General features: G+C 38.6%; 2 protein-coding genes across 5 annotated transcripts; both read right to left on the reverse strand.

The window, feature by feature from the left end:
• Positions 1-11: 11 nt before the first annotated feature.
• LOC149736350 (uncharacterized) lies at positions 12-21184 on the reverse strand. 4 transcript variants are annotated; one of them, XM_089876677.1, is made up of 42 exons: positions 20987-21184; positions 18712-18858; positions 18244-18354; positions 15503-15577; positions 14922-15038; positions 13712-13795; positions 13167-13294; positions 12265-12430; positions 12052-12189; positions 11849-11983; positions 11614-11772; positions 11318-11538; positions 9950-10103; positions 9682-9881; positions 9440-9622; positions 9196-9340; positions 8946-9092; positions 8656-8886; positions 8282-8475; positions 8095-8222; positions 7808-7977; positions 7615-7749; positions 6232-6411; positions 5885-6028; positions 5687-5770; positions 5457-5618; positions 5235-5387; positions 4966-5133; positions 4565-4802; positions 4371-4506; positions 4158-4298; positions 3918-4053; positions 3378-3623; positions 3123-3302; positions 2886-3026; positions 2669-2788; positions 2331-2480; positions 2050-2250; positions 1847-1969; positions 1602-1790; positions 1410-1472; positions 12-1050 (listed from the first exon to the last, which is right to left on the reverse strand). In XM_089876677.1, exons 1-41 carry the CDS (start codon positions 21062-21064, stop codon positions 1437-1439), a joined length of 6174 nt encoding a protein of 2057 aa, XP_089732803.1. In that variant the 5' UTR covers positions 21065-21184; the 3' UTR covers positions 12-1050; positions 1410-1436. The 4 variants fall into 4 exon arrangements, with proteins under 4 accessions (XP_089732803.1, XP_089732805.1, XP_089732804.1 ...); XM_089876679.1 differs by lacking the exon at positions 1410-1472 and having other exon boundaries at positions 20987-21174; XM_089876678.1 differs by lacking the exons at positions 1410-1472; positions 18244-18354; positions 18712-18858; positions 20987-21184 and adding an exon at positions 15714-15862.
• Positions 21185-22473: 1289 nt separating this feature from the next.
• On the reverse strand, positions 22474-24528 carry LOC149736351 (transmembrane protein 47-like). Its single transcript, XM_089876690.1, has 3 exons — positions 24188-24528; positions 23810-23950; positions 22474-23432 (listed from the first exon to the last, which is right to left on the reverse strand). Exons 1-3 carry the CDS (start codon positions 24441-24443, stop codon positions 23233-23235), a joined length of 597 nt encoding a protein of 198 aa, XP_089732816.1. The 5' UTR covers positions 24444-24528; the 3' UTR covers positions 22474-23232.
• Between the last annotated feature and the right edge of the window lie 538 nt (positions 24529-25066).

Consider the following 25066-nt stretch of genomic DNA (forward strand, 5'->3'; position numbering starts at 1 on the left):
GTAGACATGACTTTCACGTGCGTTGTGGTCGGTACGCCACATATTTTTATTACTTGAATACCATACAGTTTCTAGACATAAAGAAGCCCCTAAAAACTGTTAAGTACATTGTTTGTGAAAGAAACAATAATTATATTAGAGGGAAAGTGCGCCCTTTTGTGGACGGATTAACGCCACTAAACACACTTTCTTTAATTAATCTAAATTTACAATCGTTGGTGAAACTACGTATCTATAATAGTACGACAGGAATATAAAACAATAATGTAAAAATATACTCTTTTTTGTAAATATAACTACAGTAGTTGAGTTTAAAATACAGGGTTTATCAAAAAATTGGTTTGTACATTGTTTACAGTGGTGCTCAGTTGGTTTTTACAAAATATGTTGTGGCACTCCATAAAAAAATCAGTGCAGATGAGATATAGCGAAAGGTATACCCGCGAAAAACGGTGGAGCAAAAGGCGGACAGTGATTTAAAGTTATTGGAATGGTACGGAATAATTAAAGGAAAACGTAAATTAAGCTCTAGCCGTGACATTTTGTACATAGTACAGTGAAATTTAGGAATTTATACAGATCTTGTTATTAAACAGATAATTTGACAATTTTGCAACATACTTAACGTAACGTCTACAGCAATTGTGGTAATATATATTTGCAATGCTAAGTACATATTTAGAAAGGTATAAATTCATAATATACATTTTTGCCATGCATGTATTGTACACTATTTATATTAATAAGTTGGGCGTATAAGGCAAAACGGCAAGTCGGCTTTTTTGCCTCGTTTTATATAGTCAACGTTGCCTTCACAGATATTAATGGTGTATACATTGTGTGCAAATACAAACAGAAATGTAAACCTACCAGTCATGTGATTTTAGCAAGAAACAGACAGACAGTCACTGTTGAAAAGCAAAAGCAATTGGCACACTGCAGGGCAATTTACAATAGAAATCACATTTAAGACTTGGATCGATGTGAAGAAGAAGTATAAGGCTGTCGGCGGCGAATTTCTTGAGTTAACTGATCTTTCAAGGTGGCGACCTACAACGAAGACGTCATTAGTTTGTTGTCTTTAGCGAGAACTCGTCACCGGATGAGTGGCTTGCGACCGAATTACAACTTTAATTAAAAAACCGCAGTTTGTTCGAATATGGTACATTTTATCAAAGGTAGATATTAAGTTCTTATATAAGAAATACATGTAAAGCAAACCTCATACACGCGGTCTACATTGTCGAAACCGACGCTTATACTCTCCTTTCTTTAAATAGTATCCGATTATCTAAAACTAATGACACCCATGCATACAAACAACACGATTTCAATGCCTGGCAATAAAAATGTCACATTACCGTGAACGACATACCACATGCCCCTACTACAACAGCTAACATTAAAACCTGCACAGTCAAACTTCGCCGTTTGCTTTAGAAATATCGGCGTCTGTGTGGAGAGTAGTGAAACTGCGAACAAATTGTCGTTCTACCACTTAATTTTAATTCTCATACTTATCAAAACATTCATATATTAATTCCTACTATGTTTCAATCACCACTTGTTTATATTCGCTTTAAATGTGATAAATAACCAACCTGTTCCTCGAGGCCTTTTACGCGTTGCCTGTGCGCCCTCTCGCGAGCCTCCAACGTTCTCTCAGTTTGTACTTGTGAAGTTCTCAATCTCTCCAATTCCAGCTCGGATTCTTGTCGATGGCGGCTTGTCACGTCAATTAATCGTTGAGCGCCTGATTGCTCGCTGTCGGCAAGTTGTGCTTGCAGTGCCTGCGAATCACGTAAAGTAGTAAAACGAATTTAACAACGTTGATCTGTTAACTAACCTGAATGGTTTTCCTGGCATCCTCCATCTCAGCTTCCATGTCTCGCAGGGATCTATTCAACAACCCTTTGTTTTCCGCCAACCGCAAAGTTTCCTCTTCTGTCTTAAGTCTCTCACGTTCAACCTGAATCGCACGAATGAAATATTATTGTCACGAGCAATATACCATTTAATGTTAAAACAATAAAAGACAACATAAACTACTTTATCCAATGTTTTCTGGAGAGCGCTCTTGTCTTTTTCGAGGCGGACAGCTCCTCTCTGTGTCTCTCGTTTCTCCGAATCAAGTTGAGCAATGGCTCGTTGCAAGCCAGTTATCCGTTCTTGCAAAATGCGTTTCTCTTCTTGTAGTTTCTGTATTCTTTCCATGCTTCCTGCCTCGGCCTCTTGGTTTTGCTCGATCATCTGGGAATGGGAGAAAATCCTCAAAATTCAAGTAGCAGGTTGTATATAGTATTCAGATATGCATGTGGTTGGCTATGTACCTGTTGCAGACTCTTGGTCTGATTTTCAAGCTCCGATCTCCTTACTTCGGAGTCTTCCATTTCGTGTGTTGTTGAGTGTACTCGTTCTTGTAGAGCTGAGTTCTGCTTTTTCAGGTCTGCCACAGTTTGACGTGCGGCTTGAAGGCGTTCCTGAGCGTTATACCATTTTGAGTGAAAGTTATATAATGCGTGTCTAATTATATCTGCCATTCTGCTATCATGGTTAGCACCGTGACTGGCAAATGCGGTCTGCACACGTTATGTAATGTGACGAATGTTTGTTGCGTCAGCACACCCCTACGGTATTTTGTTGTTGCATAAATATACGGCAAAAATACCTGCAAAACACGCCGATCGTGCTCGGATGCCGTCAGCATTTTCTGAAGTTGGCTGATTTTGTCGTTCAGTGATGTAGTAGCTGCGTCTTTCTCCGACATGGACAGTGATAGCGATTGCACCTGTCAATCACAAGCACGGTGTTGAACATGAACACAACCACATGTATGAAAACATCATGTATAGCTTCCAGGAAAATTCTCTGGAAAATATTTTTACCTTGTCTTTCAAGTGACTTTCTCCTTCCTCGGTCTTTGCAAGCGCGTTGCTTAATCTGTCAATCGTGAGTTGAAGTGAAGTGCACTTACCCTCAAGATCTTGTATCTGGGCGGATAGATTGGCAATGCGTTCTTGCAGAACCTGACATTTTAATTAACATGAGTGATTCGTTAAACAGATAGACATACGATTTACACCACAGATATACCAAATTAATATTCACGGTTACATGCTTACTTGATTTCCAGTTTCTTTATCTGTAAGAGAAAGTTTGTTGCGTTGCAAATCCCCTTCAATGGCCCTTCTCGCAAGTTCTAGTTTGGTTGATCTTTGTTCGGAAGCCTCAAATGCTTCCTTTAACTTTCTCTTCTCTGCCTCACACTTTGCACTTTGCGCCTTCATCTTGTTGATCTTATCCTGTGGCGAGCGTTATGTGCGTTAAAACTTGATTCCTATCACTCACGTACGTAAGTTACATAACCGTGGTCTCACCTGTAACGCACGTCTCTCGACTTCAGAGTTTTGTTGAGTTCTTTCTAGTTGGGCGAGTTTTTCAGCCGTACTCTTGGCTTCTCTTTCATTTCGCCTGATAGTTTCTTCTTGCAGCATAAGCGCGGTCTGGGCTGATGCAAGACGTCCATGTGCCCCTCGCTTACCTTCCTCCGCTTCTCCCAGAGACTTCTGCAGTTGTTGCAGCCTCTGGTTGACACGATCACGATCTGCCTCCATCTCCATTAACTGCAACCAAAATGATTTTTGAATCAAATTAAGTTTAAAACTAAACTCCGAATAAAACATAATAAAAACTGTCGCAAATAACCTAATATATTCGTAACAAAAATTCTTACCATGACCAACAAAAAATGTTCATAGTACAGAAATTAATAGGTGCCTAAAATACACTTAAATCCACGTATTGTAGAGCAGACAACTGTTAATTACTGGCCAACTCATGGGATGTGTTAGACGATATAAGTCGGATTTGAAAATGCTTTATATTGTAACGAACACGACTTAACAATAAACACCGACCTGTCTTGTCAGATTAGAAACTTCTATCTTTGTATCATCCTTCTCACGCTGAGTATCTTTCAACTCTTGTAAGAAATCTCTAAGGGCGGCACGTACAACTTCTGGATCGATGTCTTGTACAAGTTGTTCGGTTCGCCTGTATAAGCGTGTATTGTTATATACTGTATCGTGGTTAATAAATTTTGCAATTTTGAACAGCAGACATATAGCTAGCAGCAATGGTTTTTGGTTAAGACTTACGTTGGTGATGCGGAACGACGATAGCTTGGTGATAGACTCCTGTTTCTGTCTGGTGAGCCAGTTGTTGGGATAGGAGTTCCCTTTCCGTCTGTAGTTGTGGTGAAGGTGTTGTCGAAGTTCTTTCCAGGAGATTTGGATCTTCTAAAATTTTAATAAAGAAGCCGTTGAATGGTCGAATGCGAAACTAAATGTGTTTTAGCTTACTACACAAACCTGTGTGGTGACGAACTTGGTGATCTGTAACTACCTCTCATTGGACTCATTGTACGGCCGAGTCTTGAGATGCCAAGGGTCCTTCTGAGAGCGCTGTGCAGACTGCCCAATTTGAACTCAACATCGCGTTTGTTTCCTAAACAAAATAGAACAGTGTAATCATTAAACCATGAACATGTGGTATATTTTCTTACCTTCAATCTTCACGATTTCATTTTCCAAGCCATTTACTCTTCCTTCCGATGCAGAAAGTTTAAGTTTGTTTTCTGCAAGTTGTTCTTCGAGTTCTTCGCCCTTAATCAAGAGGTTCCTTATCTCTTCCTTCTGTCGTTTGGATGCACCATGTGATTCACCAAGTTGTTCCAAGTAATCACGCTCCTTGATTCGACAATCGTCTTCCAATTCGGCGAGTTTTCGTTGCAGCATTGAGTTCTTCAAACGACCAATAAAATGTGTTAACATAAACATTCTTTAAACCGATTTTTGCAATCGTACAACGTTTCAAGCAAGCACAGATTAAGCACAATTTGAATTTATTGATTTTTAATTAATCTTGGATCTCAAAACGTCAATCATTTACATTGCCGCTTTTTACCTCTTTAAGTGCTTGTTCCTTGCTGGCTTCTGTTGCAACAATCTTCTGTTTGAGTCCAAACGACTCTCTTCTGCTTTCTTCCTCACGTTCTTCATCACTTGAGACACGAGCTTGAAGATCTTCAACCTCTTTCGACTTCTTCGTATTTTCACTGTCCAGCATTTTCACCTGATCGCGAATTTAATTAACTGCAAGCCGATTGCTTCTCGCACAATTGTAAGTCTCAAGCAACACTCCACAAACCACAATTACATTGATTTCATTTATACCTGTCGTCGCAACTCTTGTAGTTCTCGTCTAGCTTCAAGCCTGCTTCGTTCAACTTCTCTTAGACTAGCACGAAGGTCAGCGTTCTCCCTCTGTGTGTTCGCTCTGCTTTCATCAAGAACTGAAATCTTTTGGTCTTTCTCTTCGTTCGATCGCTGAAGACAAACAGGTCGTTAATTTGTTGTCCCAGTGACGCGTGTTTTACAACAAAACTCGTAACTTACTTTCAAAGATATTCTCTCCTGCTCCGCTTTCTTAACTTGAGTACGAAGCTGGTCATTTGTCTTCGAAACGGTTTGCTTTTCGTGGCATTCATCATTAATTCCACGTCTCAATTCCAGATTCTCCTTTCGTTGCCTGTCTCTTGCCTCTTCGGTTTCACGTACCTTATTTAGAGTTTAAAATTAGTTTACTACTGGTTATAATTTAAAAATACGACTAAATGTTACATTACCTTCCTCTGAGCCTCGATGAGATCTCTTCTAACTCCATCTCGCGCATCTTCAACCATCCTCAATTGCAACTTAAGTTCCTCGACCTAAAGTAAACACATTTTTACCTACATTGTAATACGGTGCACTTAATTACTTTTAAACAATGAATAAACCTATGTAATACAACGTTTACACTTGTAAGACGTTTCAACATATACCTCTTTCATTGCAGCATCTCGCATTGCATGAACTTGTTTACAAGCATCGTTCAATCCCTTAATTTCTCGTTCGTGAGCTTCAGTTGCCAATTCAAACTGAGTTCGGAAATCCTTCAGCTCTTGTGTGATTTGGTTGATGGTTGCCTAAAAAAATATGCACACTTATTTATATATAATTAAACTTTTGAATCAACGACAGAAACTCATTCATGGCAACGACATTCGTTATAACACGGATCCCATATACCTTGTGATCGTTTGCGAGTCACCACGTATGTAAAATGTGGATGATTCTTTTTTCTGTGCGATCTTATAGTTTAATATTATATTTAGCAACAGTATCTTACCCTATCTTTTTCGTTTTTGGAGTTAGCTTGTCTCTTAAGCTTCTCATATTCGTTCTCCAAGTCTTGGATATTTTGTGTTGCGTTATTAAGTTTCTCTTGCAGTGCGTTCTTTTCAGTTTCCTTGATTGACAGGCCTTGTTGCTTCTCTGCCTCCGCCATTATAAGAGCTTCGTTGTGCTCCTGTGTAATACACGCGTTTTACTTTAAACTATTAGTATTTACAGGATCAACTATCTTTTAACAGGTTTCTTTTTTACTTCTCATAATACAGTTGCATACATCTTACTCTGAGAATTCTATTCATGTTTATCTTATGTCGAGTCGATTCATGCCATCGACTCAGTCGAAAGTGGACATCATTGTCGGAGCTCATTTTCTGGGTCTTTACAAATTAGCAGCAATGTTGAAAAAAATAATGCAGTCCACTTTGGCAGGGCTACCACGTGTCCTAACAATTCCTGTCAGTAATCTATCATTGAATAAACCTATCTGTTAGTAGCAACACTACTCTGCAAAAACCTATTTTTTTGTCCTTAGACATTACCTAAGTTCTATTTTCTGTAGTGTGTGTATGTCCAATCTCTAGAAAGGCTGACTCATCCACTATCGCTTGAAACTAAAACTACGACCGAGGTGCTTACAACTCATCTGTACTGCCCCACTCTCTCTAATCACTTCCTTAATTGCTTAACCTTCTGTCGACCTAAAATAATATCTCATCTAATGTCTTCGAACAAAACATGTACAGACATATACCTTTGTAGAGGCACATGTTTCTCGTCCTGTCGTTATGAAAATATGAAAGCCCAAACCGAGCTATTCTCTTACACTGTGTTACTCACATTCCTCAAGGACAAACTTCAATAGACTTGTGAAACTCGATACCCCTACATTGTTCTTCGCATATTACGCCACTTTATAATAAAGTCAAGTCAGCTGCACAATAAACGACACTTTATAATATTCAATCGACAGATGGTGACCTTTCTAAACAACATGGCGTGTTCTTGCCTTCTATAATCACGGTAAAATGATGCAAATCAATGAACAAAGACCCTTTCTTTAATACAACATTGCTAAAGTTCCCGTACTCGCCCAATTTAGCAATAGTAACAACCATGAGTTTTAAACAATTTATACGACTTTTCAAGGAGCCTTAATTAGTTTCACAATTACGTACTCGTGTGCCGCGAAAACTGCTTGGGGTTCACCCAAACAATGCCCACCAAGCAACAAAAGGTCTAAACGAAAATGGGAAAATCGCCACGATAACGTAAGATACCAACGTGAAGGCTTTATTAGGTTATGTCTTACCGTTTAATTAAAATGTGTTTGGATCTATTTTTAATAATCCGAATCAAAATTTTGCAGTTTTGGACTCACCTGACATAGAGCTTCTATCTCTTCCTGCAGTTCCTGCTTCTCAGCTTCATATTTTGCCACAATGTCTTCCTTTTCCAATCCGTTAGTATGCATAACTTCCTCCTTTTCAGCTTGCAATGCCAAACGAAGTGTAGCCTTTAAAAACATTGCCGTGTTATTGACTATACCTAAAATATCATTTCATTTACATTACCTTTTCTTGTCCAGCCTTCTCCAAATCTTCTTCGTGAGATTGTTGTTCATTCTTCAGAGCCACCTGCGCCTCACGTTCTTGCTGAATCATCGACTGATTAAGGAGCTGTATATCTCGTTGAAGCTTAGCTGATTCGACTTCCATTTCTTTTCTTACTCTTCCGATTTCCACTGTAAAAATGTTGCATGTAACTAAGTGTGCAATTAAGGTTGTTACACTACACTGTTAGGCTAATAACGATCCAAAGGCTTCATGCTATAGTTTAATATTGAATAATAGATGCTAACCTTGCAACGCTTCGTTCTTCATCATTGCATTTTGATTGACTTCCTCAAGTTGTTCTTTCTTAGCTTCTAAAACAGCTGCGACGTTTTGCACATCGAACAAGTTGGTTTCCAAAGCTTCCTTGTCAGCTCTGTATATACAATAAAGGCATATTGTTAAATGTTCGGTTGTTTTTAAGGTTACACATACCTTAAGCCAGCCATTTCCTCTGACAGGGTTCTGTTTTCTCTTTCTGTAGCAGTGAGTTGAACGATTAAGTTTGCCTTTTCCTTAGTAAGCTCTTCCTTCTCTCTTGCCAACTTATTGCCAATATCGTTCAAACGACCGATATCTTCCTTGCATTTCTCTAGGTGTTCTTCCAAGTTGGTCTTGGCACGAGTGCACTAATAAACGATATTTTATCAACATTATTTTTGTTACACTAACAGGCAAATTCTTTAGGCAACTTTTAAGGTTTCCTGGCGTAACTTGGCACGGTACATCACCCATGTAGGACATTAGAAATAATTTACAAGATGGGTACATGGCCACTTGTTTCAGTGCACATACACGAATAAACAAACCTGTGTTAGACCATCGTTGAGCTCTGCCTTCTCACGATGAAGCAACATTAAGTCCTGTTCCAATTTCTCTCTGCTCTGTTCAGTGAGGATGAGGCTGTGATCTAATCCGGCCTTTTCATTATGAAGATCCATCTTCTCTTGCTCTGTCTTGATGAGTTCGGCTCGGATTGAATCTTTCTCCAAAGCCAAGTCATATTTAGCTGCACCCAAAGCTGCGAACTTTTCTTCCATCTGATAATAGCGTTTTTTAGATATCACGACATACTATATGTATTAATATTTATTCCTACCTCTGCAATGACTTTGTGTAGATCAACCTTATCCTGAGCAAGACCTTCATTAAGCGCTTGCATCTTGGCAAGTTGGTCTCTCAATGAAGCTTCCTCAGTCTTCAGTTTATTCAGCGCCAGCTCAATTTCAGCATTGGTGCGCTCCACCTAAACAAACCTCGGTTAGACAATAAAGCATTCTATTTATTTAATGCTGTCTTTTCAGACAATACCCAATCATTGGAATATGAAAGGTTCCCATGCTACTTACCTTGGCGAGAGCATCGACCACTTCAGCTTTCTCGGCCTCCATAATTTCCTTTTCCAAAACAGCTCTGTTTAGACCTTCTTTTGTTGTCACAAGTTGCTCACGGAGAGAGGAGTGCTTGCCATCCATGTTGTCAACAGTGGATTTTCTACAGAAAAGAACAATTGATGCAACTGACTTATCCTCGCGTGGTGGGTCAATAATGGTCGTTATGTTATGTTTGTTAAGACATCACAAGATATTTTACCCTCTCTTAAGTTCCTTTTCTTTACGAGCAAGATCCTTCAGAAGATCTTCCTTTTCATCTTCAACGTTGTCTCTCTGTCGTTGCAATTCAGCATTTGCAGCTTGCAGTTTTTCTTTCTCTGCCATAAGAGCATCAATTCTTTGTTGTAAGCTCTCACGTGCTTTTCCTATTTCTTGCTTTTCGCTGAAATTATAAGCAGTTTTAGGTAATGGAATTTATATTTATTAAATTTGAAGTCTTACCTTCCCACGACTTCTGCGTTTGACTTATATCTGTATGCGTCCCGCTTCGCATCGTCTTTAGCTCTGGTGGTTGAATCCAGTTCTTCCTTAAGGGCCATCAGTTGGCTCTCCAAAGTCTTCCTATCGTTGTCACTATCAGCACATTGCTTCTTAAGAGAAGTAGCTGCATCTCGAGCCGCTTCAAGTTTGGCACGAAGTTCCTGTATACAGCATATCATTATATAGTGATGAGCATGCGATTATTGTACACATATTCCGTGCAATTTACCTGAACTTGCAACTGACGTTTTTGCAGTGCAGCTTGCACAGCGTTGTAAGTCGAATCTGCAAAAGATGGCGACACGCCTCGGATTCCTGGAGATCTTCCTCGTCGTGGAGATCGTCGTCCTGGAGATGGAGACCTCAATGGGGAGTAACCTCGTCTGTTAAAGAAAGCAAAGTTACAGCATAACGTTTTGTACTATGCTGGTGGTAAGTATATTCTCACCGTTGGTCCCTATTTGGCCAAACCCTGACAAAGGTAGTTCGGTATGTTGGACCGACAAAAGCACATTCGCATAATTGGGAACCACTATTAAATTCACTATCGTTTCGACATTTCTGACACTGGAGCTGTTTTCCCGCCCCAATTTTATATTGAACTGGTATAATATCACGTTCGCATCGATCTGACTTTAATGGAGATAAAATTGCGTATTCTTCTTCGGATAGATTGCTATTTTCTAATCCGAAGCTCGTTTCTCGAATCGGCTCAATGCCAGATAAGTCAAGTGATTCACGAGAAAAGCTATTTTTGCTGTTATTGTTTGGTGAAATAAACCCGCTGTCGTCAGAGCTGCTATCCTTGCGCGATGTAAGTGAAATCTTTTTTCCTTGACGTGTCGAAGACGACGGTGAATGGTAAGAACGAACCAAGCGATGAAATCTCGCATCCATATAAAAAAGCACTATTCGATTACGTCACTACCGTTCAATATACTTTCTTTAGGTTTGTAATTTCTTTACTCCACTAAGTATCTTGCCGCAACACGCCTGTGCTAAAAATAACAATCTTTAAAATATCTGTATTGTGATAAACTAAGCAAAATGCTGACGCCTTCTTGGCTGAGCTTTTGGCTTATTACAGCGAATAAACGGTCCAAACCTCACTTAACGCATCTTTACTATATACGAATAACTTGATTGCCACCTATAAGCTACTGACACCTGTGTAGTTTTAACTTTAACCCTCTAAACCGAAGCCTCTTATTTCCTTCGTTTTCGATCGATTTTTGTGGAATGTGTCACAGGGACACTCAAAACGGCAGAACAGCATTGCTAACTATTATCCTTCACTGATCTGCGTGGTTACGTTAACCGGGACTTAGAGTACAAACGGACTTAAAGAGAGAGGGATAAAACACGACTTGAAATGTGGTTCCACATAGTTGGGATTCAAGTACACTCTTGCTCTTCACTTATTTGTTTGGTAATTACAGAACAACGATGTCCAGCTTATTGTTTGCCTCTTTAAATCTACATACTTGAACGTTGTATCTTTGTGTCGGCAAGAGTTTCGTTTAGAAACATTTAAATGTTCCAAATGGGTAATTATGAATCGTAACCTTAATGGTTAATTAAAAATTCATTTACTTACCTTGGTGAATGTCCAAGTCCAAGATCAGCCATAGAATCTGTAAGCTCATCAACAGCGGACGCTCTTGGGCTGTCAGAGAGTGCCATCGCTAAGTCAGCATCAGCAATAACCGATTGAGCAATGTCCCTCAACGCCTTCTCCAAGCTTAGCTTCTCCGCTGCAATGTTGGCTGCAGTTTCTTCATCGTTGATACCGTCGCTTGCGTCAACTCGTGTGCTCTCCTGCAACCATGTTAATTGTTTATTTAACCTAAATACGCACATCGGCCTGCACATATATTATTTTCTTGCACTCACGAGTGGTCGTGAAGGTGTCCTCAAATCATCGATGGTTCTGTCCTTATCGCTGAGTTGTGACTTAGCCCGATCGTAAGCAACAGTAAGCTCATTAATTCTTCCGTTTAATCTTGCCTTCTCTGTATCGAAGTCTGATTGCATTGAAAGCATCTCCTTTACCTGAATTGAATTATAAATAACCAAAAATGTTATTTTAGTACTAAGTCCAGTTTGTATCTGAAATAAACCAACCAACCTTCTTGCGAAGCTGCTCCTCAACATCGCCCTTCTCACCGCGTTCCTTTTCCAGGGAAACCTTAGCTGAGGTATCCTGTACACTTTGGTTCGCGTTGAGGTTCAGACACGATGCATGTAGCTGTCGAGCACCTCTCTGTAAACGCACATAAGTTAGGTTATGGTTGCGATACGAAAGTCAAGCTGGTGTCTTTGTATTCAAACCTGCACATCGTTAATGGCTTGGGCGAGATCTCGTTGAGTGTTGGACTTCAGGTCACCGAAACCTCGACGAATCTGAACAACAGCCCTCCATAGCGCAAGCAAGCGGCTGTGCTCGTCACCGAAGTAGGAACTGAAGTTCTGAACAAAACAAAACAATACAGTCACAATCTTGCATGAACAAATGCAATACTTGTGTTAAAGTTCTGGTTCTACCTCTTGCTCTTCTCTCCATTCGGATTCCTTGGTCTTAAGCTCTTGTTTCACATCATTCCAATCATCAGTAACCTTGCGAAGGTCGTCGGCAAGGGCGGCGTTCGAATCGTTCGCTGAAACCAGTTGTTCACGGAGCATGGAGTTCACCTCTGCAAGACTCTCGCATCTAAAAAGAAATGATTCATGTAAAGTTTTAAGGCTTATTGGTTTCAATAGTTAACAGTTACTTATGGGGCAATGGGCTATTCTAGGCCAAACTAGAAGTCCCATAACGTACTTCGCCGTAAGCTACACACACGTATGATCAAATAGACTACTTATACTTATATATTTGTTGAAATGATTAAAGATTAAGAGTAGCGATTCAGTCGCCTTCACAGTTCAAAGATGAGGCGTGATACTTTCTAATCCTGTTGGAGTATGAATGAGCAGCGGTTGAAAGTAAATATTGACCATGGTTAAATCGCCGAACTGTTATAACAACAAATTTGCCGACACAGTATATGGTATGCCACGTCTCGAGTATGAATTGAAGAGAATACAGGAAAAGTAAACGCCAAGTGACGCTCTGGCTCGATATCCCATTGGTCAAAATGCGCCAGAATGAAAAGCGCATAACAACCATGTGGATTCTGATACAAGTTTTAACCCGCCCGAAATAATTTACGTGACTTGTAAAAAAGTCTTTTGTGTTCGAAATGACTTGCGATTAATTAGTTCGTCAGTAATAAAACACAGGGCCGCTCGTTTCAAATCGAAACTGCCTTAAAACAACCGTTAAAACCAAAACTCGGAATAACATAGCACTATATATGAAGTACAGGATACAGAAAACTTTAAACAAAAATTCGAAACCATGTTTGTAATCTTCACAAAAAATAAAAATGCCGCGAATGCCCCACCTCTGTTTCTCCTCCTCCAACTTAATAAGAGCATCTTCCAAGTCAGTCGTATGTGTTGCTTCCGTACGACGAAGGCGAGCTTCGGTATTATCAAGTCTGTTTTGAAGGGTGTCCGTTGTCTCCGACAGCTGTATGTACAAAAAAATACAGACTTGGTATTTTCCTGTAACACTTTATGAGGTATCGGAAGGTGGGGAAAGACGGGCCACCTTTTCATTCTATTTTTTCGCTATTTGGCGGTAATTAAAAAAACATTCAAAGATAAATAAAACCGAATTCTCGCGGTTCCCATTAACCGTTAGTTTAAAACACGATCAGGATATGTAGATATTATGTGCTATAGGAACCCGTCTTCCCCCATATTACCATAACTGAATATTGATACACAGTAAAAATAATAATTGTATACACTTAACACAATATTGCTTTAACTGCTTGTACACGATGTTCCACTTTGTTATTTACGCTAGACTTTTACAGTTAGATAATAACGGTAGTGTGATCAAAGGCATACACGTCAATTTAATATTATATTGACCACTTACCGCCATCTTGGATCTGTCAGATTCATCTCGGAGTACAGCTATCTCTTCCTCTAGCTCTCCACATTTCTTCTTGTATTGAAGAACCTTCACACACAATTCATGTTACTTTGTTTTAATAAAATTTCAGTTCAATGGAATTTACCTGACGTTTAAGCTCGTCTACCTCTGCTTTTTTATCCATACCAAAAACTATCAATTTTTTCAGTATGCTATAACCTTACTTCTTAAAATAATATTTACAATTGAAATAATCTTTAACTTAATTTCGTTTATAATGCTTAATCTAATATCTGGTGGGCGAATGCTAAATTCACTAACGGTCCTTACTGTATCAATTCGAGGTGCTAGCCATAGCTGTATTATTCCTACGATTGTAGCGGCGTCCTCAATCAATATCCATACCGTGATAGCATTATAAGCCGCACGAAAAGAAAAAATAACACAATAGGGCGAAAGAGGGAGTTCGCCCGGTCTACCACGTTGAAGGGCGAATTTAAATAACAGCGGTGACGATACTATTGTCGAAGGAACCGCGCTTGCTTCAGATTTCATAGAAAATTGGTTCGATGTTTATGATCGCAAATTAGGGCTTTCGTTTTTCTATCGCTGCGAATTTTTGCATGGCCACCCGAGCGTGATTTGATATCCCAACAATAGATTTAGATGTCGGGTCAGAACAAGCCAAGGTTAATAAATATATACATAACAAATAAAAACTGTCATATATCCATGCGCCTACGTAAGATATCTTAGCCAAGCCGTCAGTACAAAAGAAAATAAAACCCGGATCAGACGTTTACGGTGTTGATATTTTGTAATCGAGTGAATGCCTTTAAGAAAGAGATACTTCCCACCCACCACAGGCACTCTCTATTCAAGTATGGACACAAAAAGACATTTAAACTTTTCGGACAATGCGGAAAGCGACACGCAAAACTAACCAACAAATTATTGTTGCGCTTACACCAAGCCACGGACAAAAGCCAACCTCTTTCGTTGCCCATGGTTACCGCATTTTCCGACTACCTCCAATACAATGACTGAGCAAAGAAACGACGCGTTAATCAAAGGCCTTATATACTAGTCCCCTGAAACACTACTCACAATAACGCCTACCACAATATGCGGGATTTTTAATTAAGATACTTTTCTGTCTGAAATTATTCTGCAACAGTGATAATTAAAATTGAATTGAGCAACTTATCCATACCTTGCTTTGTAGCTTCTGCACAAGTTGTGCTTGCCGCTGCTGCCCCTCCTGGTAGGCTTGGAGCTTCCTTTTGTACGATGCTTGTTCATCTTCAAGTTTTTGACGCAAAACAGCATTCTGTAAGCGCACAACAAATGGGTTCGATAAATCGGTCATCTCTGCTTTACTATATAAATCAACGGAAAGTACTATTTGGGTCTCTACTGAAACCACACGAGTTAATACAACGGAATGGAATATTTCTGAAGGTGGCATTAAACAGAAGCGTTTTGTTAATGTGCGTTCTATTTGTTCTCGTTTTCGATTCCTCAAACAGAAAGCAAAGACCCTAACAAAGCATCAAACCCTAGCGCAAAAACTGAACAAATTTAATTTTGGAAAAGAAAGTATGTTTGCGACGCTGTGGCAATTGTAAAACGAATTAATGTAAGAGTATACCAGAATTTGAAATGTGCGTGCGTTTTGGGGATAAACGTGAAAGATACATAATTTCTTTTTGTTTGCGAATGCAGGTAAAGGCCTTCAATCCCCCCCCCCAAAAAAAAATAGTCTTTCGTTGGAAAATATGTTATTGACGTTACCTGCATGGATAAGGTCTTGTTTTCAACAGAGCCTTTATCCCTTTCCCCCTTCTCCAATCTCAAGGCTTGTTCCAACTGAAACGAACAAACAGTGTGAAAATCAATAAGGGTAAATATGTATTAGTTAATCGACACTGTTTGCTCTTTAGACGTGTCCGATCCAAAATGATTGATTTGGACTTTGACTGAATAGTTTTTTAATGTTTCTTACTCGTTCAACTTTTGTACGAACGGACTCCATAGCTCCGGCGTCTTCGTCGTCGGAAGAAGACATTTTACTCTCAAATTTGCAACAATGTATAACTACCAATACCTACAACGACTTAGCAAACGTCTGTGTATTCAGATAATTGGACCGTGTAAATGGTGGTACATAATTCAACCAAAGACGACACACCTATATTTTTACATTCAATTCCAGCGTATCGCATAGCGTTCATTTAGCATTCTTTTGGTTGGAACAAATTATATGTAAGTTCTTGGTAAATTGCTACTTCCCTTCACGGTATTAAGTGGGCATTTTGCTATTATTCGATCTTATAATGAATAGCCTGCTTAAACCTTTAGCTTACGCTTAAACCATGCACGGTACTACATCATTTTTAAAAGTGTAACTTCGTATTTTTTAGATCCACCAGGTTGGCTATACAATAAAAATATCTTACAATCATTTTAAAAAAGCAACTATAGGTAAAACTTAATGTAAACTAATAAATCAAGTTAAGTAGTCCATGATACGATTTAAACATAAATTGTGCGTTATTCAAACCAAATTACGATGAGTATACACTGCAACGTAGTAGAGTGGCATTAACTGAATATGAAGTACAATTATTAACCGCGTTTCGTTTATCCCTTTTTCTGAAACGACTTTGTAAGAATTTGTCCTATATTTTGTAACTGAAGACTTTTTAGTTCGGTAATATTTCTTTTTCTTTAGACTACAACTTACCCTATAAGTATATAACTGAAAGCGCAAATATAAATTCCTTTTTAAGCATACACTGTCACAGCCTATCACTCTATGTAGCTGAATAGCACACTGACTTACACGGACATCAATTATCATAACTGATGACTTCTTTCTAACTTGGAATACCTTCTACCAATTTAACACGTAGTCAGAAACAATACCCATTGTTACGTAATATCTCAATTATTTCCATACGACGCGTGTACGCAAAGTCGATCAATACACTGAACGATTAACAAGTATGCGTTCGCTAATACTATAAGTTTCAATCCATTTTGCTAATTAGTCTTGGCAGGCTTTAAAACTGACTGTCCCGTTAATTAAAATTTTATTCCAATAGATTTCGGAATACAAAATTTTGTCAGACATCTAAATTTGGACTACAACTAATGATAGGTATAAAATAACACGCTCCCTTCGACATTTAATTATCGGTTGATCACGTATCGTGATACGCTTCGCCAAACTTAAATAAAAATGCGCGTGTTGCAATTTCCAAGGAACGTGGGTTATGGAATAAAACAATAACCAGTAGAGCTACGGACGCCGGGGCCGGGCCAGGAGTGCTGGATAATCAGTAAAACAAAAGAGCAATGTGTTTGCGGCATTCTAGAAGTGCTCGGGTGTTGTCTGCTGAATGGGAAACTGGACACCGACAGGGACGCGGTGGATTGGCGAAACTAGCATTCTGATTGGTTGGTACTCCGCACTCCATTGATGCCACTTCAATTTCGGAATGGCACCAGTTTTACCACAAGGACATTTCAAGAGCAGCGGAATTGTTGTATATATCGTGTCGTGTGTGTTGCCGCCGTCTGTGCTTCATTTATTACAATCGTTTTATATTGTTTATAAGGGGCCACTTAACTAGTGCAGCATATGTCATATTTGGCGTGAATGTATGAACCTTTGAACGTGTGGACATTCTTTTGCTTATGTTGCTTTGTATTCCGTACAATTGATCATTTCGAATAGGTAACTTTATAATGATTTTAAATGCACTGTATACCGCGGAATATACGTGCCGATCAGTTTATCGGAGATATCGAGCCGTCTCATATATAAGTAAACAGCACATCACAAAACAATTTTTCATTATTTTCGTATTTAACTAAAGGTAGAAAACCAAAACGGTCTTTGAAATTTACCGACCAATAATCTTTGTGAGTCCGCCAATTTATCTTCAATAGAAACCAATGGATCGATTTAGTTGAGTATATTGTATATAATATTAACTCTTACGTTAGTAAATAGTCGAACACTTTCAATGGAACAAAGAGCAAACAAAACGTGTATTAGAAATACTGTTAGCGCGCTCTAGCGTTTAACTTTACATTTATAAGATTTTACAAGGTGTCGCTGTAACGTCAATTCGACACGATAGCTTGTAGCGAAAATAACTTAACTATAGAGGCACGGTACACTGTACTTCAATACTATATGTGTACCTCACTTCAAAGATGTCTTACCAGTACAGACTGCCGCATATTATACTACTTATGTTTGAAATAAAATAACATATGGGAGGTTAGGAGGAGACGAGACACCTTTTTATTTTATTTTCTCGTCCCATTTGGTAGTAAACACAAAAACATTCAAAGAATTATAATACCGTATCCTTACGACTTCCATAGACCGTTGTTAATTGTTTAAAACGCGACAGGATATTAAGTGCTAAAGATATCCTATCTTACTCTACAGTAATATGCTACTATAATATTGTATCAAAACCAGGTTAAGTCTGAATTAATCGTCAGCATCAACTTACCCTCTCACTACATGCATTGTATTTGATAGCAACCTCATCACGGTCAGCACGAGCTTGGGATAATAAATCTTCCACTCTGCTCAGCTCTCCTTGGAGCATCCGATTTTCTTCCTATAAAAAGCACGAATATTGGTTTTACAAAAAATGCTTTTAAAATATATTTTCTATATGTGTACACTCTATACTTTATATATGCTGGTGGTTACAGCTTAAGGGCCTAGGGTTAGCCTTTAGGTTAAGATATACTGTTTTGTTTTATTCCCAAGGCCTAGGCTTGTCTTCAGACAGACTACAAGTTGTTGTCGCACACAACCATTTTAGAATAGTTAAAATACTTTTAGCTCGAGTAAGTAAAGTGTTTGGTTAAATTTTATGACAGCCAAAACTGTTATATATAATATTAATGGAGACTATGGTAGGAATGATATAGAATATTACCTTTGTAATACATTAAAAGTTAAGAAATACCTGTAAGTTTCGGGACATGGCGATATCTGACAAGCTTGAACCACTTCGATCCGGTTCTCTCAAATTCTCGGTAATAATTTCCCGCACCCTCGCCCCCACCGAACGCACCGACTCTCTATCGCCGCCTAGCACAGTATCTTCTACGTTCTAAATTTGGTGGAGTGATTATTAGGTATATTTCATTAAGGTTTGTGAAGTATAGTAGGGTCTGGAAAGATGGGACACCTTTAGCACATAATATCCAAACATCCTGATCGTGTTTTAAACAATTAACAGTGGTCTATAAGAGTCGTGAGGATATAGTTTTATAATTCTTTGAAAGTTCTTTGTTTACTACCAAATATGACAAGGAAATAAAATGAAAATGTGTCCCATACCCCCACTCTACTATAGGTAAAGTAACATTTAAACGTTAACCACAGTAAAATCTATCTCGATATTAGCCCGTTAAAACTTGTCAGTGCTTTATTTAGTTAACAAATATATTTACCCAACATAAATGCCAAATATAATTCGTTTACTAGTGTAATTTACGCTTAGTCAAGATAAAGCAAACATGATTCACCAACGGAAAACCGTCTCGTTTTCTCAGCAAACAAAAGCAAAATCAGCTGATCGAGCACGCACCGGTTCAATGAGGCTTAATGTGTTTTCTATAGCATAAAAATTTTGTTATTTCCTCAGACTACCGAGGTTTCTAACACATTTCTGTAAGTAAAAGCTTATCTGCGGTATGTATATACGTGCCCATGCAATAAATCGCAGCATTCCTTAATGTTTGTTTGTTCTTTAAATGAAGAAACGGTTGGCCCTCCCATCATTAAATGCTGATGATTGAAGATGTCATCACGGGTTAATATTTAACTTCCCGCCAAAATTTGTTCAGGCAATTTGATTGGTCGTTGGGAACTCATGTTTGACATGCTCTTTCGCATACATTACCAGAGAAATACGGAGCCGTTTACTTCGGCATTTATTACATCGATTACGACCCTTCTAAATATTGCGAACGGAAACCATGTACATTATATATTGGCAAACACGTTATGATTAATTGTAAACATTTTCCAGCAAACATTTTGTTTAAATGGTAAAGTATTGGAAACAAGACCATGTCTAAAGTACATTTTCCTACTGTATGTGAATGTGACCCAAATTTATTTGCTTTGTGGATTTTTTATCTGTTACAGTTTGCACTACATCGCTAATGTTTGAGAAACGCTTTGGTTGCTATCGGCGAAAAAGTATGCCGACACTGGCGTAGATTAACTCAGTTTTGATAGCGTTGTACAATATATGACGATAGATTATTCATTGTGTTAATGCGGCATCGTTGTCAGGTGAAATGTCAACCCGCTGGTCACATAACGTCCGGGCAAGAACGTACCTGTTCGTTTGTTTGCTTTAAGAGCAACGGGCGACAACCATCAACGGTTGTTCAATTTGAATTTTTTAAACTGAAACGAACTCAACTCATGGAAAGTACACTGGTGCGTACTCTCTCTCGTCGCCACTCTCTCACTGCCTTTGTATAACACGAAAGTAGCTTGTAAACAACGCCGGTTGGATATAATGTACTTTTATAAAAACTATATGTTATTTTTTATACAATGTCATCCATAAATACACTTAACGTTGCAAAACTAAATTGTCAAATTCGAGTAAAAATTGCAACGTCCTTACGTACCGGTTTGTGGGACAATGCAACACGATACCCCTATGTGTTGTGCGTAACACGGAAATCAATACTGGGGATGTGTTCGAAATAATGAGTTACGTTTATTTGGGCGGCGAACCTGTTTTGCTTTTATTTAGAATATGACGTCAGCTCTATTCAAATGATATCGCTGCAGAAAACATGTACAACGTGTTCGAAATACGAACATAAATTAAACTGTTGCGGTTCGTGCCTGTAGCTTTAATATAAATATGAAGTTTTTATATACACTGTCGTTTTATAAGCGAACCTGAAGTCAGAAGAGGCGTCTACTCGTAAATGGTAAGTGCTACTCACGTCTGTCCCACGAAGCTACGGTAAGCCAGTTAGTCTGGGAAACTCAGCGTGGGGTCTCAGATCAAAATACACAACAAATGCTAATATTTGAATGCTAATAGAGTAATTATGCAGACAAGCAACAAGTCATAGTCATTTTGCGCCTTTTATCCACACAAACAGTTAAAATGAAAACCAAAACAGAACGCCATTTAAAAATATTAGCGTTTTCATTTATAAGTATCATAATGCGTTTTAATATTCGAAAGTCTTCAACTTTACCTGTATTACTTGTTCAAGAGGAATTTCTCCAGATCTATCTAAACTTCTTCTTCCGTTCCTTGAGGATCGGCGACTCATGTATTTCCTCTGATATTCAAACAATTTCCAACCGAGAACAAATTTCCCTTGAAATGCTTTTCTAACCCTTAATTTGTGTTCACTAAACCGAACATAATTATTGTTGAGCCATACGCCGCGAAATACATAAATAGGGGTAACACTAACAATACAAATTTGCTCTCTGTTATACTTAGCCTATCTAATCGGGTGGCTCTTTGAAAAGTAATGGTCTTGGCATCTGCTCCGTAATTACTCGACTGACTTCAGCACCTGGTGCTGAATATGAATGCAATGCTGTTGGAGCAGTTTGACCACAAGCTAAGTCCTCGTAGAAAACGGCAAAACGAGAGTGTCCTTGCTTATTACAGATGTTCTTTTTCGGTTTACGCACACTCGAGGTGAATGAGAGCCCCCATCAATGGGCGAGTAAACGTCGAGTAGCCGGGTAGCGCTTTAAAAAAGAAACTAAGCGGGTAGAGAAAGAGAAGAAGAATGGAAAGAAGAAGGGGGAAGAAAATACATAGAGAGATGTAAGAGGCACACGAGCTTGCATTCCACGGTTTACGGGGTTATGCGTGCCGAAACATGTTAGCAAGATCACAAGAGTGACCCTCCTCTCGTTTACCGGCAAATAAAGTGCGGGGGAACTACTTTCCAACCTCTTATACGTACTACACGCGTCATCGGTGATTTGGGCAATAAACAAACAGCAACCGGCGACCAAGAAAGGACGAATTTGTTTGTGCAGACGTCACTCGAGGTCCTGCTGTGGGAAATTAAAACGGCAAAAAACAGAAATTCTTGACTGCTTTTAATAATCCTGTTTAAAACATAATCAAAATAACGAATTCAAATGTCTTAGACGAAAAATAACTTTACCCTATCGGCTTTCCGTTTGCTTTTGTTGTTACAGTTACCATATTAAGTAATGAACGCTAATAAAAGTTAACGACTATTTTATGCCTCGGCATTGTCCTTCATAGCATTTCTATTTTCCACCCTTTGATAACTGTTGTTATTAAACTGTACTTAACCTTTGTATGCAGCTTGTCAATGTAAATGCGGTTTTAACGTCAACTGAAAAATGCTGCTACTGAAGCCGACGTCGTAAAATACGCCAGTTGGACCTGACGAGCATTGAATACCTGATTTTGCAACGCGCTGTTTAAAATCAACCACCGCATAATACGAGCTGTGGAAATCGTTTTATCCTTGTCGATCTAATCTATTGATCCATGCCACACAACATGCAACGGTAATATGTCATTATAGGAGGAACCAACTTCTTCTCATCTCTGTCAATTACCAAGACGTGGATTTTAAATTGGTTGTTCCCCTGGCAACCAGGATGCGAAGCCGCGCGACTATGCGGGAAGCAACAAAAGGATTTCCACGAGATAACAAACGTATTAAATCAACACGCGATGTACACACGCTTTAGGACCGTTTATTGAAAGCGGTCAATTTATTACTTTATTACTGTTGTGCTGAAATGGGTCGCTTATTAACGGGCGTAAAGCGAAACGATGAAAGAGTTAAATTAATTAGAGCTTCTCTCACAGCGTCCAAACACCGGCCATTCATCAGTAAAACAAATGTCTTTGTCCACACTTTATATAGCGACTAATGAAAATTCATCAGCTAATTAGAACAAATACACAAAGATAAGAAGTTCATTCACGCTGGGGTTAAACGAGACCAAATAATTTAAATTGTTCTACATTTTCTTGGAACTTTAGACAGGCTGGCTGTTATTGTTAGTTTTTCGTATACACACATGTACATATTACGGCCTTTAAAACATTTAAACATTTCCTAGCAGTTCGAATGTGAAAACCAATTAAGATCGTAACGGTATATACAATGGGGACGGTTTAATTAAAAGCAAATACAAAATAAGTGAGCGGTGTTCTATGTTTTCATATGCTGAAAGTCGTATTTTGCCACCTCCGTCATGCAAGCAGTCAAAGGCATCGGTGATGCCATGTACAATTCCGTGGGGTAAGATAGGACACCCTTAGCATATAATATAAAAATATCTGATCGTGTTTTAAACAATTAACAACGGTCTATGGGAGTCGTGATGATAAGGTTTTATAATTCTTTGAATGTTCTTTGTTTACTACCAAACGAGACAAGAAATTAAAATAAAAATGTGTCCCATTTTTTTCCACTCCATACTATATTTATAATTTCATGGTTTTCTGTGTGTGGTAAATTTCCTTTTTGTCTTGGCTTATAAGGAAGAGCACGGCCGCACATAGTATGAAACAGAAAGCCGCCCACGAGACACCATAACCCCACCCAAACCAAAAGAATGCGGAGAACGGAAGATTGTTGATGAACATGATTGGAAATAGGATTACTCCAACAAGGACAGCCACAGCTAAGAAGAAAAGAAATGATTAGTTTAGGTAAAAAAAGACAATTATGGGTGTTGTTAGAATAGATACGAAACCATCATTGGTAATTGAGAAGAGGTACTGGTTACCTTAAATATCACAACAACAGACATTTAAGAACGTGTAAAGCATTGCCCGGTATTTGCTTACTATTTACTAAGTATTTAGCACGCCGTGCTGTTACGTTTTTATATTGCTATGTTTTATGAGCGATATAACATGAACACTAATACGTGCGGTAGACGATGACGTAACCTTGTGAGCAATTTATTTGGAGGAAACAACGAAAGTCAATGAACTGGTAAATACCTTTTGGGATTAACTAAGATTTTAAGTTATACTTGTTGAATATATCACTTACCAGCAATTATAAGAATGATTGCAGCAATCTTGTACAAAAATCTCCATTCGCGCTTGCAATACGCCACAATACCAATGATAAAGGATATAATAGAAGCAACAAATGGTATCACGATCAATGCTTGTACCACAGACATGTAAACTGCAATAGTGAAGTTTTTGATAAAATTTCTAAAAAGTCTTTGTAAAGGTGTACTGCAGAATTACTGCCATATTTCTACAACTCTCGTTTTAATGTTAAGCAACACCGATCATTGGAAAACGCTACATTTCTATATTCCTGCCTTTTGTTGACAGTTATGCGACATTATCAGTGGCAACGTATAAGAAATTGTGTATTGGCAATATTCTATTAGCTTAAGAGTAAACATGCACTTACCACCAAGCGCAGTTGCTTCTAGGCATTCCCATTCCGCTTCAACGCCTTCCTCTCTTTCGACCTCTGGCAGTGGGATTTTCTTGCATTTCTTCCACAAGCTCATGTAAAATTGAAAGTTTTCATTCTCATCGCTGACAACCCAATCCTCAAGTATCATTGCAATTATAAACACAATGATCCCGCAGAGCAAGTTTGCCAGTCCAATAAGTTTTAATGGCCGAAGCCACGATATTTCTATAATAACCTCTTTCCCCATTGCGGTCACCTTAACAAGCAGCTATAAACCTTAGACTAACATATCTGTGTAACAAAAAACTAATTTTATACTCTATGCATGAGTGGTCGCTAATATATACTTACTTTATAAAGCAGTAGTATGGGTATTTATCTTTACGTACAACCGCTGCCCAAGCTACTGCAGGACCACTACAGTTAAAGTAAGCATTAAAACGCTACTACTAACTTTGTAGCTGTCCGCTTCTTGCCTGTGGTGTTGTAAACGAATGACAGTTTCGTCTTGCTGAAGTAAGTTTGATATTTATAAAAGTGACAGCAGCAGTTGTCGATTAAGTTGATGACGTCACTGGTAATCTGATTACATCTGGCTAACTGTGACAACGTTCGTAAATTTAGTATTCGTAACAAGATTGAAGAATTGACATAGAGAGTCTCAACTGTGAGTGTACTAATTTTAAAACAGCCATGTCATTTTCTTCTATTTAAAACTAAACTGGTAATACATGCTTATGTTAAAGTATACGCATAAGCACAAATTGAAATGTTATGTCCAAATCTCTCGAGACAGCATATAGCTATGCTACTACGTCCACTTTATCCAGCTTATTGCTTTGCTTGATACTCGCCTTAGGCTTGTCTTAC

The sequence above is a fragment of the Ciona robusta genome, chromosome 4 (assembly GCF_009617815.1).
Source record: "Ciona robusta chromosome 4, ASM961781v2".
NCBI lineage: Eukaryota > Metazoa > Chordata > Ascidiacea > Phlebobranchia > Cionidae > Ciona > Ciona robusta.

Bases quoted from the DNA above. Each gene is read 5' to 3' on its own strand.
- LOC149736350 (XM_089876679.1), bottom strand. From the start codon at position 21,064: ATGAGTCGCCGATCCTCAAGGAACGGAAGAAGAAGTTTAGATAGATCT. The intron at 18,859-20,986 runs GTAAAGTTGAAG...CACCAAATTTAG, and splicing joins CTCTTGAACAAGTAATACAG to AACGTAGAAGATACTGTGCT. The intron at 18,355-18,711 runs GTATTTCTTAAC...TGCTTTTTATAG, and splicing joins CCATGTCCCGAAACTTACAG to GAAGAAAATCGGATGCTCCA.
- LOC149736351 (XM_089876690.1), bottom strand. From the start codon at position 24,443: ATGGGGAAAGAGGTTATTATAGAAATATCGTGGCTTCGGCCATTAAAA. The intron at 23,951-24,187 runs GTAAGTGCATGT...TCACTATTGCAG, and splicing joins AGAAGCAACTGCGCTTGGTG to TTTACATGTCTGTGGTACAA. The intron at 23,433-23,809 runs GTAAGTGATATA...TTTTCTTCTTAG, and splicing joins AATCATTCTTATAATTGCTG to CTGTGGCTGTCCTTGTTGGA.